At 42.5% G+C, this 16,408-nt stretch overlaps 1 protein-coding gene across 1 annotated transcript in view; it reads right to left on the reverse strand.

Moving 5' to 3' along the window:
• Window positions 1–204: 204 nt before the first annotated feature.
• The window catches only part of CFAP58 (cilia and flagella associated protein 58), a 121,551-nt gene continuing 105,347 nt past the window's right edge, over window positions 205–16,408 (reverse strand). The window contains exons 17-18 of the mRNA XM_066621467.1: window positions 6,845–6,978; window positions 205–325 (exon numbers count right to left, since the gene is read on the reverse strand). Of these exons, the coding sequence (XP_066477564.1) occupies window positions 205–325; window positions 6,845–6,978 (255 nt within the window). The remainder of the gene's footprint in view (window positions 326–6,844; window positions 6,979–16,408) is intronic.

Genomic DNA, 16,408 nt, shown 5'->3' on the forward strand with positions numbered 1-16,408 from the left:
GGTTGGTTTAATTATGATTAGCATTTGAGTCATAGGAGATAACAAACAACAATGCCTGCTCCATCTAGAGTACTGCCTCTTTCAGACACTGATCTCTAGGAAGTTTTCTGCCACAAGTTTTTTCACAAGCAATCATATTCTCTAATACATTTCAGTTCAGCAGGAGGTGCCAGAAGAGATGACACAGTGTGACAACACAACTCCTTAGGCCACAATTTTGGGAGGTGGGTTGCTCAGCGGGAAGCCACCTCCAGTGAAGCGTGGAACTCTTGTTTTCTGTCCTGTGAAGTCATGCTCCATGTTGCTCAGGGTTCTCTCCTTTTCCCTTGAGGTAGGAGAAACAAAATAAACAAAGTTAAATAGTGTAACAACAATATATCTCTTGATAACACTTCCAGAAGTTCAGAAAGTTTTCATAGATGCAACTGCTCCATCAAGAGATCATTAAAAATGTGTTGATGAAAGCCTGTTAAGTTAAACAGCCACAATGAGATGTCTGTTTGGATCTAATTAAGTGACTGCTGATGGTATGCAAAATTATTAAAAATTAGAACTAAATGAGCTCTCTTAATGTTAGCCCTTCGAAACGGTCAGCATTTTTCATTAGAAGCAAAAAAAGTGTAAGGTTTGTCACTTGGAATTTCTAATCTTAGTACTGCTGCTCCAAATGATAATTTGTTTTCAAATGAAAGGCTGAAATCATCAAAGGCAAAAAAAGGGAGATATTTTTCCTTTGTTGGATTTTAATGAATAAGTTGTGTTAGCCATTTGCACGTTTAACAGACTCCTAGTGATAATGATTCAGTTTGTTTTTTAATACAAAACCAACACTACCTATATAACTTTGAACCAACAGCTATAGCCTCGAGAATTTAAGCCATAGGATGAACAGTCACAGCTTGAATTTAGCAGCCTTAAAAGAACAGAACATGATTTAACTATTCACTCAACTATTTAATGAGATGATGGAGGAGTCCCCCAATAGAGCACTGTAAGGGGTATGTTTTTATGAACTAAGATATATCACTGCACAAATGAGCTGAAACATCCTAATCAAGTCATCAGATCATTGCAGTGTGATAGTGCTCAACACAAGTACAGAAATGCCATCCATTTTTGTATTAACAAGACCAAAAAAACCTCTTCGGTCTTTGTGTCGGCTAGATTAAAGCCTCAAAAGTGTCTGAAGCCATCTATAACACAGATTATTAAACAGTGTCCTGGAGTTGGTGGTGATGTTCAAAATCTTTGTTCCCCAATACCTCTGTGTACAAGCATGCCCTCATAGAAGTAACTTCAGGGCTGGGACACTGCAGAAAGAAAAGGGGTGGATTGTTATAAGAGTCGTACATAGAGCCTCTCCTCCTGGGTTAATGGCCAATGCACAGTGAGCTGTGCAGGTCCCTCCAAAAGGCAAGAGGGCCTTGTGGTAATCCCACTTTGACAGCTAATTTACATGGAAAAATTCACAGATTATACCAAAATCATGAAAAACTGAATTCAAATTTATTCATATTGTAATAAAAGCTGGTTTTTTTTTGGGGGGGGGGGAAGTGTGGCTAAAAATCTGCAGATGTCCCTAAAACTACCTCGCAGATGAAAAAAGGAAAAGACAACTAGGATGAGCATAAGAAAAAAAATCTAGGCTTATAAACCTCATGATGGGTTTTGCATAAAGCTGACAAATATGGAACTTCATTATACATATACATGTACAGGCAGCTCTCAATTTATGTAGGGTTTATAATCTTGGAAATTGGTGCATATATTAAAAAAATGAGCCAGTGCAAATCAGATGGTGCCACAAATTGTGCTATTGGAAAAGATGCAAATCAAGACCGTGTAAATCAAGAGCTGCCTGTACACAGGAGTTTATTCCTTAAAAATGGTCTGTTACCTTTTTAAAACATAATAGTCATAGGAAACAACATTAAGAGATAAAAATACAGTGGGACAGATTTCTTCCTTACTAGGGACGAAATGGAAAAGCAAAACCCAGGGTTCAAATTCTAAAGATTTTAGCTGTTTTCAAAAGGACACTTAGCTGTTGGAAATGGATTGTTAGACATTATGGTAGCACTGTGTATTGATCATAAAGCTCCAGGAAGGCCATTAGCCATGAACAATTGTTGCTAATTCTAAACATCAAGGCAGCATTATGCCATTTGAGATGGGCAAAGGTCATCTCTGATCTCTGACTGCTTTGCTAATTCAGTCATCAGAACAGTTTTCTGCTTAAATGTGATTAAGCTAAAGAAAGGAGGTTTGAAATCAAATTCTGTATTTTTGAATAGGGATACTGATGAAGGTTCTTAGAGTAAAACTACAGAACAGGAAGACTATCTGATGCATTTTATCTGAGCTGAAATATATACATGTGACCCATATAGAGGATGGAAAACGTGATTGCAAAACTCTAACCAGGCAATTAAAGAACAGAGCCAAGATAGGTTAAGACCAGATATACAGTCAAAAGTGTATGTAGTGCAGAAGAGACATGTGATCTAAGATCTACACAAGGCGATCTAAACACAGTTTGCATGAGGTTTATTCACTACATGTGTTTTTCTGTGTAGGAGAACAACTGAAGTAGTATACTAAGAATGTATCATGTTCTTCAGCCTTTAGACCAAGGAGTTTCAGTGCTGATCAACTGACAGCTGTAATTTTGGAAATCTTGAGGATCTGGGTCAACCACAAGGTACTGTGCACACTACTGAAATGGGGAAGGCTAGCTGTACATGTTGCTCACATATCACAGAAGTCACCACTTTACCAGTTTTACTTTAGTTTAACTAAAAAGATAGCAAAATAGATATCTAAGTAACATAGAAATTAAGCCCAAAGTTGAGAGGTAATTGGATAAATTAATACAAGCCTGACTTCCAAACTCAAAACAATCTATCTCAGGACAGGAATGGACTGGCAAGGGCAGAGAGGTGGCTGAGAAAAGGATGGAGATAGCCAGGCAGTGTGGGGCGGGGGGGAGGGGAGATGAAGCTGTGGTATCTGCAGATTCTCTTCTGTTGCACTGGAGAGGCTGTCTATTCTGGAGATATCATCAAAGCAGCATGCCATTGGTTTAGCAGAAGCACTTTTAACCAAAATCAATTCAGTGTAAACTATTCCTTGACTTTATTCAGTGACAAGCTGAATGACACAGCTGCAGGAGACTTTTGCAGGGATGAGCTGTATCTCCTTTAGTACATCTAGAAATATGCCCATTCTATGCTCAGCCTACCCTAATTCCTTGCTTGACAGTGACGTCAGCACAGGTTGCATTAACTGCACCACTCAAAGTGCACTAGTGACTTAGCTTTCTACCAGTGGCGTCACGAGGGTTCGTGTCACCCGGTGCAGGATGCCGGCATGTCACACCCCCATGCAGTGCGCGGGGCAACACCCCGGGTGGTAGGCGTGGTGATGTACCACTCAGCCCCCACTGGTTTTTTGGCTGTACCTTTTGATAGAACAAAGACTTACTTACTTACTTACTTACAGATAGAACACATTCTGCATGAAATTGCACATTGATTGATATATAACAAGATGGTGTTATTTCAGTCACTAGTGGTGTCACCCCCCCCCCAGCTGTTTATTGCAGTAGTTCTCAAACTTTTAGCACTGGGACCCACTTTTTCGAATGACAATCTGTCCAAGACCCACCAGAAGTGATGTCATGGTGGAAATGACTTCATCAGGCAAATTAAAATAAAAAAGTATAAATAATTAAAGTAAAACAAATAATAAATAAGCAGAAGCCAGCCCTGTTCCAAGTGAACTTCCTCTGTAGCCTGCCTGCAATAACACCCCCCCTCCAAAATCAGTAAAGTTTTCAGCCCTACCCAGTGCCCAGTTCAATTAAGAATTTCTGTTCAAACCAGATCACTGTCAGGATCCACCTGGCTTTGCAAGTATCAAAAAAGTTCACCTTATCAGCTGAAGCCTCTGTTTTGATCCTTTTTAGTGGGGGGGGGGGGAGGCTGCCTTCTGAAGCATTTGTTGAGCTCCAGTTCCATCAGATCAGGACCATTCTGGTGGCTTCACAATCCCCTTTGCTTGGCCTGGCCACCAGCCAAGGCACGTTTGCTTACTCATGAGTAAACATAACCGTGAGGCTTAGTTTCGCTTTCCACAGGGCTCAATACATTTGTATTGTATTGCTTGGAGGGAGGGACTTCCTTCTCAGGTGTTTTTGGGGCCTGCATTCATTGGATCAGGACCATTCTGGTATCACTGGATTCCTGTCAGCCTGACCTTTCCCACGGACTAAGGCAAGTTCGCCTACTCGCGAGTAAACGCGTGATACTCGCGAGTAAACGCGTGATGTCTCCAGGTCATTTATGAAGAGGTTGAAAAGCACCGGTCCCAGGACAGATCCTTGGGAGACACCGCTTTTCACCTCTCTCCATTGTGAAAATTGCCCATTGACACCCACTCTCTGTTTCCTGGCCTTCAACCAGTTCTCAATCCATGAGAGGACCTGTTCTCTAATTCCCTGACTGTGGAGTTTTTTTAGTAGCCTTTGGTGGGGGACTGTGTCGAACGCCTTCTGAAAGTCCAGATATATAATGTCTACGGGTTCTCCCGTATCCACATGCCTGTTTACCTTTTCAAAGAATTCTATAAGGTTGGTGAGGCAAGACTTACCCTTACAGAAGCCATGCTGATTCTCCCTCAGCAAGGCCTGTTCGTCCATGTGTTTTGAGATCCTATCTTTGATGAGGCATTCCACCATCTTACCCGGTATGGATGTTAGTCGGACCGGCCTATAGTTTCCCGAGTCCCCCCTCTTTCCCTTTTTAATAATAGGTGTGACATTTGCTATCCTCCAATCTTCTGGCACCGTGGCCGTTTTGTGGGACAAGTTGCATATCTTAGTCAAGAGATCAGCAACTTCATTCTTCAATTCCTTAATAATTCTTGGGTGGATGCCATCAGGGCCCGGTGACTTATTGATCTTTAATTTATCAATGAGGCCTGAAACATCTTCTCTTTTAATCTCTATCTGACTGAATCAAGAGTGAATGCCAGATCTGGCCCCCTGGGCCACGGTTTAAGCAGCTCTGTACTATATCATTCTGCTAATGTGTCTCCCTCATTTCTAGGTTTGTATTAAATTGCTGAACTGGAGCACAAGAACATCCCCTGCAAAGACACCCTTAAAAACCATTGGCCCATATCAGGACAAGGGCACACACTTGCCACCCTTCTCCGGGATGAGAACTTAGTAGCTACACATAAGAAATAAGAAGAGCCCTGATGAATCAGGCTGAAGGCCTTTCTAGTCCAACCTGTATCTCACAGTGGCCCACCATGTCAGGTTTTTGACATCCCAGGTTTGAGATCGTTATTAGCCAGGATGTGACAGGAGGCCCTGATATCTGGGCCTGGTGTGAAACAGTCTGCAAAGCAGCACAGCTGATGTAAACAACTGCACCTGTTGCAGGTGGGAGTCATGTGACTCAGGGAGAGATGAATGCTGAGTCACGTAGGCTATGGTGGAGTGGTGCAATGCACCACTGGACAGCCAATAAGAGTGGGTCACATGACTGTCTTGTGACTATGAGGTCGCCCTAATCTGATTGGCTGGCCCCGGTATATATAGGGGCAAGAACAGACACCAAATGTGGGTTGCTGTGGTGGAGTTTCTGCATGTCGTGCTGCTGGTTTGTGTACTGATTTTCGACTGCCTTCTCGTGACTGTGACCTCCTGTATCCCTGACTCCTGGACCGTTTGACTGATTACTCTTCTGCCTGCTCCTTTTACCAATACGTGCTTCTGCAACAAACAAGCCTGTGTCTTCTTCTTTGGCTCTGTTTGGGATTGCCTGCTTCTTGTGCCATCTCACTGCGTTCCCTTGCCACTCTGCTATCGGGAAGGCAAGGGCTATCCTCCTCTGCTGCCCTGACACACCAGATGCTTCAGGGAGCACACAAGATCTGAATTCTATTATCACTCCCTTGCACATGGCCACATTCCAATCATGTTGCTGCCCCCTCCCCTCCCCTCACTCTCCCCACAAATACTTACAGCAACGATTTTCAACTGGTGTGCATGGATGGTCTGCAGGTGTGCCATATGAGTTTGGGGAGGAGCATTTATTAGTAGGGCAATTGGAGGATTTTAGCCCTCTATCAGCAGCATGGTGTGCCTTGTCAATGGTCAAAAAACTGGTGGTGTGCCTTGACAATTTTAGCACCTTGTTAGTGTGCCATGAGATGAAAATAGTTAAAAATCTCTGACTTTCAGGGTTCCCAAAGTCCAAGTAGGACTTGAGACCTGTAAGTATTTGTGGGGAGGGAAAGAGGACCCTCTGGGGAACCACTAGGGAATCAATGGTCTACACCAGTGGTTCTCACACATTTAGCAATGAGAATCTGTCAGGACCCACTGGAAGTGATGTCATGACCAGCAGTGACAGCATCAAGCAGGAAAATTTTTTACTACCCTAGGCTGCAATCCTACCCACACTTACCCAGGAGTAAGTTTCCTTTACTATCATTGTTAAAAGAATGTAGTAGTAGTAGTTTGTTAAAAGTACAGATAGTACTTTTAAGTACTTGTTAAAAGTACAGATAGTAACAAATAGTAGTTTGTTAAAAGTACAGGTCTATAACATTTCCCCAAATGCAGTCACATATCATGGTACCATCAAGTCTAATATATTAAAAATAAAATATTGAAATGAATGGGGACCCACCTGAAATTGTCTCGCGACCCATTTTGTGGGTCCCGACCCACAGTTTGAGAAACATTGGTCTACACCATACACCAATTTCTTACAAGACTTTCAAAAGTCCCATATGTGAATTATGTTGATGCTACAGTACTGTCTCTTACTTGTTTACATGTTCCTTGCGTTTCTGAGTGAGGTATTTTTTCTTGACATTCAGAAGCTCGTTGGCAAGTCTTTCAATTTCATATTTGTATTCTTGACTCTGCGATTCATACATGTTCAGTTCAGAAGATAAAACCTAAGCAAAAAAAATGCAATACAAATACGCAATGGGTGATTAGCATCTTCATCTTTGGCGTTTAGCATTTGGTCTGTGGTTTATCACTACCTCTTGAAATCATCCTAAAGGCATGCCTGCCTGCACTGGGCAAATTCCAAGACAGCCACTCAGAACTAAACTGCATGTGATGTTTAAAGCATTATTAATCTGAGTAAGTATTATTATTTTTTTTTAGTCAATAGATCCAGGGTCCCTGCAGATAGGGAATATGGCAAGGGGTAGGGGGGCTTTAATCCTACCTCCTGCCACAGTCCTCATTTACAGGGGCCCTGTTCAGAAGCTGATGACTAAAGAAAAGCTGAGTTCATTAGGGCTATTAATGTTTTAAATGTCATACATACTTTGGCCCTCAATTCAGCATGTAACTAGCTTTCATTTGAACTGCAAATGAATCAAGGCAGGGAGTACTGTCTGCACCAGTTTTGCAATTCATTTCGCCAGTATGGCAGCAAGTAGGGCACCAAAACAACTCATCCTGAGGCCGTGTACAGTGCTGAGACATGTTTTTGCACTGCCCTGTGAAGCAGCCACACTCCCCAGACAATCCTTGACCACCATCTCTTCCCATCAGATCCACTTAACAAGCAACTTAGATACCTTCTTCCTCTTAAAGCAAGCCAGACACCCTAGCTTAAAAGTGATGGACCCAGATAGCAGCATGGCCAGCAGACTGAGGTGAAGGTACTAAATTTAGATATTGAGAATCATCATTGTACTTCACATAATAATTGCCTCCTAAGAACATAAGAACATAAGAACAGCCCCACTGGATCAGGCCATAGGCCCATCTAGTCCAGCTTCCTGTATCTCACAGCGGCCCACCAAATGCCCCAGGGAGCACACCAGATAACAAGAGACCTCATCCTGGTGCTCTCCCCTAAATCCTCAATCACAAAGCCCTCTGAACCCAAAACTTTTTTCTGGATCACTATCCCCATATATGTATATAAAACTGCTCACTTCATGTACCTGTTGAAGTGGACTGTCCTTCATGACAGCTTGTTCTGAAAGAAACTGTTTTGTCTTTAAGGTGCTACAAAACTCGTTTGCTGATTTTGCTGCAAGGACTAACATGGCCACCATCCCATAAATTCTCTGAAATATTTTATCCATTATTTTAATAAATATGATGAATGGCAAGTCATAGTTGGTAGATCGGCTGGGTAGGGCTAGTCGCATATCTTTAATATCATTAAAATATCTGTAATATCATTAAAATATTATCACATTTTAATAGGTGCAAATCACGATAAGAGCAGGGATCAATGAACAAAGTAAGCAGAAGGGCAGAGAATAGGCCCCTTAATTAATTCGACATCAGACAGTGCTGTATCTCACCTGCTTTTTTCTTTTACACTCCTGAACAGAGTGTATTGCACTTCACCTTCAAACAAACAAATGTGGAACAAACACCAGAGAAAGGATGACAGGCAGGGAACCATAGCATTTGACAATATATATTGTTTGAGTTGAATTATTTGTTATATAAATATTGTACAGCAACAAAAGAGTATTATTATTTCCATTCTGCCAAAGATTCACTAGAAAGTAGCAATCATATTAATATTAGTTGAGGCAAAATGTAGATCTGAAAATGGAATTTGGAACTGAGCGTGCATCTACCACTTTAGAAGCATCAAATGAATCCTAAACATGCACTCCTATGCCAGTACAATCCATCTTCAAATAGATACGCTAAGCCCCCTTAGTGTGGCAATTAGTATGCAAGTCTCTAGCACCACTTCCAAGCCAATAAGAGACTATTCCAGAGTGAAAGGAGACACTTGCCAACTGGGAAATGGCCCCTTCCTGGCTACACTGGTTGCAGAAGGACTGATGTCATGGTTGGTGGAAAAGCTCCAGATCCCACAAAATTTAGCTGGGAGTTTGAGTCTGACTGAGGAAGTTATTTTAAAGTTAACTTACCAAGGAAGTTAAGTTAAATTACCAGGCTTGTGCAGCAATGTAATACTGGGGGCGTGCTATCGTCCTCCAGACCAGAAATCGGATGGGGACCTTGAAATGAGGAAACAGATCAGGGAGGTGACAAGGAAGGACAGGGTTGTAATCATGGGGGACTTCAATTATCCTCATATTGACTGGGTCAATTTGTGTTCTGGTCACGATAAGGAAACCGGATTTCTTGACGTGCTAAATGACTGTGGCTTAGATCAGCTAGTCAAGGAGCCCACCAGAGGACAGGTGACTCTGGATTTAATTTTGTGCGGTACGCAGGACCTGGTTAGAGATGTAAACGTTACTGAGCCATTGGGGAACAGTGATCATGCTGCAATCCGTTTTGACGTGCACGTTGGGGGAAGAATACCAGGCAAATCTCTAACAAAAACCCTTGACTTCCGACGGGCGGACTTCCCTCAAATGAGGAGGCTGGTTAGAAGGAGGTTGAAAGGGAGGGTAAAAAGAGTCCAATCTCTCCAGAGTGCATGGAGGCTGCTTAAAACAACAGTAATAGAGGCCCAGCAGAGGTGTATACCGCAAAGAAAGAAGGGTTCCACTAAATCCAGGAGAGTGCCCGCATGGCTAGCCAGCCAAGTTAGAGAGGCTGTGAAGGGCAAGGAAGCTTCCTTCCGTAAATGGAAGTCTTGCCCTAATGAAGAGAATAAAAAGGAACATAAACTGTGGCAAAAGAAATGTAAGAAGGTGATAGGGGAGGCCAAGCGAGACTATGAGGAACGCATGGCCAGCAACATTAAGGGGAATAATAAAAGCTTCTTCAAATATGTTAGAAGCAGGAAACCCGCCAGAGAAGCGGTTGGCCCTCTGGATGGTGAGGGAGGGAAAGGGGAGATAAAAGGAGACTTAGAGATGGCAGAGAAATTAAATGAGTTCTTTGCATCTGTCTTCACGGCAGAAGACCTCGGGCAGATACCGCTGCCCGAACGGCCCCGCCTAACCGAGGAGTTAAGTCAGATAGAGGTTAAAAGAGAAGATGTTTCAGACCTCATTGATAAATTAAAGATCAATAAGTCACCGGGCCCTGATGGCATACACCCAAGGGTTATTAAGGAATTGAAGAATGAAGTTGCAGATCTCTTGACTAAGGTATGCAACTTGTCCCTCAAAACAGCCACGGTACCAGAAGATTGGAGGATAGCAAATGTCACGCCTATTTTTAAAAAGGGAAAGAGGGGGGACCCAGGAAACTATAGGCCGGTCAGCCTAACATCCATACCGGGTAAGATGGTGGAATGCCTCATCAAAGATAGGATCTCAAAACATATAGACGAACAGGCCTTGCTGAGGGAGAGTCAGCATGGCTTCTGTAAGGGTAAGTCTTGCCTCACAAACCTTATAGAATTCTTTGAAAAGGTCAACAGGCATGTGGATGCGGGAGAACCCGTGGACATTATATATCTGGACTTTCAGAAGGCGTTTGACACGGTCCCTCACCAAAGGCTACTGAAAAAACTCCACAGTCAGGGAATTAGAGGACAGGTCCTCTCGTGGATTGAGAACTGGTTGGAGGCCAGGAAGCAGAGAGTGGGTGTCAATGGGCAATTTTCACAATGGAGAGAGGTGAAAAGCGGTGTGCCCCAAGGATCTGTCCTGGGACCGGTGCTTTTCAACCTCTTCATAAATGACCTGGAGACAGGGTTGAGCAGTGAAGTGGCTAAGTTTGCAGACGACACCAAACTTTTCCGAGTGGTAAAGACCAGAAGTGATTGTGAAGAGCTCCAGAAGGATCTCTCCAGACTGGCAGAATGGGCAGCAAAATGGCAGATGCGCTTCAATGTCAGTAAGTGTAAAGTCATGCACATTGGGGCAAAAAATCAAAACTTCACATATAGGCTGATGGGTTCTGAGCTGTCTGTGACAGATCAGGAGAGAGATCTTGGGGTGGTGGTGGACAGGTCGATGAAATTGTCGACCCAATGTGCGGCGGCAGTGAAGAAGGCCAATTCTATGCTTGGGATCATTAGGAAGGGTATTGAGAACAAAACGGCTAATATTATAATGCCGTTGTACAAATCGATGGTAAGGCCACACCTGGAGTATTGTGTCCAGTTCTGGTCGCCGCATCTCAAAAAAGACATAGTGGAAATGGAAAAGGTGCAAAAGAGAGCGACTAAGCTGATTACGGGGCTGGGGCACCTTCCTTATGAGGAAAGGCTACGGCGTTTGGGCCTCTTCAGCCTAGAAAAGAGACGCTTGAGGGGGGACATGATTGAGACATACAAAATTATGCAGGGGATGGACAGAGTGGATAGGGAGATGCTCTTTACACTCTCACATAATACCAGAACCAGGGGACATCCACTAAAATTGAGTGTTGGGCGGGTTAGGACAGACAAAAGAAAATATTTCTTTACTCAGCGCGTGGTCGGTCTGTGGAACTCCTTGCCACAGGATGTGGTGCTGGCGTCTAGCCTAGACGCCTTTAAAAGGGGATTGGACAAGTTTCTGGAGGAAAAATCCATTATGGGGTACAAGCCATGATGTGTATGCGCAACCTCCTGATTTTAGGAATGGGTTAAGTCAGAATGCCAGATGCAAGGGAGCGCACCAGGATGAGGTCTCTTGTTATCAGGTGTGCTCCCTGGGCATTTGGTGGGCCGCTGTGAGATACAGGAAGCTGGACTAGATGGGCCTATGGCCTGATCCAGTGGGGCTGTTCTTATGTTCTTATGTTATTGCTGTTTTTATTGAGAACTGACCATCACTAATATAAGCAGTGATCTTACATAATAATCTCACAGAGCGGGATAGATACAATGGCATATAGTGACTTGCACCAACGTAGGCACAGTAGCATTCTGAGCAAGGCAAATAGGACAATTCCATCTGGCTATGTTGCATCCAATTTGCAATCCCATTATGAATGTTACTATACAATAATGCATAGTAGTGTTCTCAATGTTTGTTCCAAGCTGTACCACTTTGTGCGGACCCCCTGTTGGAAGTATCACTGGAAGTAAGTGGCAATGATGTCATCAACAATTACTTCTGAATTGGAAGACCAGACACAACGTGACAGACATGGGTAAGAATCTCAGGGCAGATAGGAGCACTTTTTCGAGTGCACAAAAAGTGCATGCTGTAGCTCTGCCTGCCAAGCCGTCTACTGCTGCTCGTCATGTTGCATTGCTGGTCTCACTGCCAAGTGGTAGGGGTCTGGGAGTCCAACACATATCACTGGACACCATCTCAAGTGATACAAGTACCTGGTGATACAAGTACTACTGGTTGAGAAACACTGCTATACTGCAAACAATAAACAGGGATGTTCCAGCACAGCTGACTCTGTGGTAGAAAAAATACTTTAGGATGCCACAAAGGTGAACCCCCCCAATTTCACCTTCAACACATTTCATGTCAATCAATTTCTTTGCCAGACAACACCGCTAACAATACAATCCTATGCACACATACCTGGGAGTAAGCTCCATTGAACAAAATGGGACTTGGTAAACATGCATAGGACTGCATTATAAGATGAGATCTAAACGTTCAATGATGTTAACAAGTCATTTACATCATTACACTATCAAGAATTCCAGAGAATTCATTCATTACACTATCAAGAATTTCAAGTATCCACATATAGTGAAATCTGACTCTAGCAAGAGAAACAAATTTTACTCCTGAATTTTGCTCAAAAGATTTAGTATAGAAAATCATCTGAACTTTCAGTTTTATGCAGAGCCTTACCTGGAAATTCAGAGAGATTTACTTGCAAGCAAACATATAAAAATCAGAAAGAAGACAAATTTATGAGAATGAACTGGGTCATGTGTCAACAAACTGATTTGAATGAAAACAGATTGAACACTAATTCAACACTAATATATTTTTCTCATAGAGGAAAACATGTAAAGAAATGCTTGTATATTAGCTGTGTAAATTACAAAGCCCTACCACATTCACATCACTAAATCCTTGATGACGTTTTGCATATTTTAGCACCACACCAGTACTTATCTATGGGAATCTGTTTGCACTTTAAAGTGACAAATCTACTTTTTCCATAAATATCTATCATAAGATTCCTCACTTGGAACAAGCAGGTAAATCAATCAAAAGCCTGTGTAAGGAAGGGTAAGATGTACATGGCAAACATTTAACTAACAGCTGGTACCAGAACAGAAAATATTTGAAATATATAACAGTGCCAGTGGAGTCTGGCTGATTTCAGTTTAGTTTCATTAACTAGCATACTGTAGATACTTGAGTATAAGAATCTCACAGATAGGTCCAGGATAGGTTTTGAGCAGAAAATGGAATTTTCTATGACCCTCGGAGAAGTGGGGAGGGAAACTAAGGGAATTGTCTGACTATAATTTTGTCTGATCTTACTGAAGGCCATATCCTGAAAAATAACCTACCAGTAATTGTTACCTAATAACTGTACAGTCTCTAATATATTAAAAAATTTAGTAAAAAATCACAAGATACATTTGTATTCATTAACTTTTTAAATTCTGGTCTTCATAACCTTTTTGTAAACACTTTCCAAGTAAGTGGGCAGTAAACAACATTCCAACAGAACTATTGATCAAATCCTTCTTTAAGGTGCCTGGTGTGTTAAGCCAGAGGCTCTACATATAGGATATAACACATAACTTGGAATGTGCAATTCAATTCACAGCAGAGAGACAAACAACAAGGACTGAGCATGAGCAAGCACAGTTAAACATAGTTGCAACCCGATTTACTCATAAGTAGACCCATTGCTTTCCATAAGTCACTGGGCCCTGATGGCATCCACCCAAGAGTTATTAAGGAACTGAAGAATGAAGTTGCTGATCTCTTGACAAAAATATTGTCCCTTAAAACGGCCACGGTGTCAGAAGATTGGAGGATAGCAAATGTCACACCGATCTTTAAAAAGGGAAGGAGAGGGGACCCGGGAAATTATAGGCCAAGCAGCCTAATGTCTGTTCCAGGTAAGATGGTGGAATGCCTCATCAAAGATAAAATCCTCTCCTAGATTAAGAACTGGTTGAGGTCCAGGAAGCAGAAAGTGGCAATTTTCACAATGGAGAGAGGTGGAAAGTGGAGTGCCCAAGGATCTGTCCTGGGACCTGTACTTTTCAATCTGTTCATAAATGACCTGGAGGCAGAGTTAAGCAGCGAGGTGGCCAGGTTTGCAGATGACACCAAACTTTTCTGAGTGGTAAAGAGCAGAAGAGATTGTGAAGAGCTCCAGAAGGATCTCTCCAGACTGGGAGACTGGGCAGCAAAACGGCAGAGGCGTTCCAATGTAGGTAAGTGTAAAGTCATGCACACTGGGGCAAAAAATCAAAATTTACATATAGGCTAATGGGTTCTGAGCTGTCTATGACAAATCAGGAGAGAGATCTTGGGGTGGTGGTGGACAGGTCGATGAAAGCGTCGACCCAATGTGTGGCGGCAGTGAAGAGGGCTAATTCCATGGTTGGGATCACTAGGAAAGGCATTGAGAATAAGACAGCTAATATTGTACTGCTGTTGTACAAATTGATAGTAAGGCCACACCCGGAGTATTGCGTCCAGTTCTGGTCACCACATCTCAAAAAGAATATAGTAGAGACGGAAAAGGTGCAAAAGAAAGCAACCAAAATGATTACTGGTCTGAGGCACCTTTCCTATGAGGAAAGGCTACAGTGTTTGGGCCTCTTCAGTCTAGAAAAGAAGTACCTAAGCGGCGGACATGATTGAGATATACAAAATTATGCAGAGGATGGACAGAGTGGATAGAGAGACTCTCTTTTCCCTCTCACATAACACCAGAACCAGGGGACATCACAAAAGTTGAGTGTTGGGAAGGTTAGGACAGACAGAAGAAAATATTTCTTTACCCAGCATGTAATTAGTTTGTGGAACTCTTTGCCGCAAGAAGTAGTGATGGCATCTTGCCTGGATGCTTTTAAGAGGGAATTGGACAAATTTCTGGAGAAAAAGTCCATTACGGGTTACAAGTCGTAGTATGTATGTGCAAGCTCTTTTAGAGGCAGGCTGCCTCTGATTGCCAGATGCAGGGGAGGGCACCAGGACGCAGGTTGTGTCTATTGTCTTGTGTGCTCCCTGGGGCATTTGGTGGGCCACTGTGAGATACAGGAAGCTGGACTAGATGGGCCTGTGGCCTGATCCAGCAGGGCTCTTCTTATGTTCTTATGTTCATTGGTGATATTCTTAAGTAATGGTGCACTGAATTGTATCCTGGCATTTTATTTCAGATGGAAATGAGGATTACAGCCTGGTGTTTTAAAAACCAGACCTCTGCCAAACATTTACAAAATGGAATGAGGGTGCAGACAGGTCGGGTATGATTCTGCCAAAGAGAATGAGACTTGCTTGATTTAAATGGAACTGTTGAGCCTTGGCTTACTTTTTCTCAGGAGAAAGGAGTGAAAGGGTTAACTTTGGCTGCAACTTGCAGAGACTAATGCCCTGGTGACTATCAGCCCTGGAGACTAACAATCCTTAATTATCACTGCATTGTCATCTTGCTCACCTCTGGGCTTCTCCTGGCTGCCTGAACAGCCCTGAACCGAGTGACCCACAGACCAGGTGAGGAGATGATTTACATTTGATTCATTGGCAGAAATTTCTCGACTTATAGACAAGTATCTACGGTAGATTATATTGCGCGCATATTATTTGCATTAACATGGTGTGTGCACAGGCATACTATAATTATTCCTTGGGACTGTAGCCCTTAGTGTGGGAACTTGAGATACTCAAGGAAAATCTTCAAATGCCTTAAAAATCATAAGGCTTAAGAAACAATAAATGTCATCTTTTTCACCATCCTCCTAACTTCTCAGACTTGACCACAAGCTGTACTTTTATTTTCTAACCAGTTTCATAACCATGAGAGCCATAAATTGCTTTATACACACATAGCAAATTGGTACAGTTTGTTTTTCTGCAGGTTTACAGGCACAGCAAAAGCAGACAGTACTCTACTGCACTTTTGTGCCAATAAAAAGAGGGGAAGAGCACCATATCGCATATAAGCCAAGTTGCTACTTAGTACGGTGCTTCAAGCAGTTCCAGGAGGCATAAACAAGCTTTTCTCAGTGAGGAAATTCAGACTTACAGTGACAAGGGGTTAAGAGAGATTACTCTTGTCAGTCCCCTAATAAGATGCGAGACTAATATATGTGCGTGTTCTGTTCAGGAAAGATGAAGGATTTAGCAATGTTTTCTCAATCCGTTTCCGCTAGCTTGTTAAGGACAGAAGGAAAACGGTTTTGACTGGCACATTAGAAAATCTCACTCATTTAAAAAGGAAATTAAACCTCATACAAAATTCTGGCAGTGTCTCCAAAGGCCCAAGTGGGATGCACATTTATAGTAATAGGCTGTAAATTAATGCTCTAATTAGATTTTCATTTCTTAATTTTATAAACAAACATTACACCAGGAAATGCTACTCTCAACA

This window comes from Tiliqua scincoides, chromosome 3, assembly GCF_035046505.1.
Source record: "Tiliqua scincoides isolate rTilSci1 chromosome 3, rTilSci1.hap2, whole genome shotgun sequence".
NCBI classification, from domain to species: Eukaryota; Metazoa; Chordata; class Lepidosauria; order Squamata; family Scincidae; genus Tiliqua; species Tiliqua scincoides.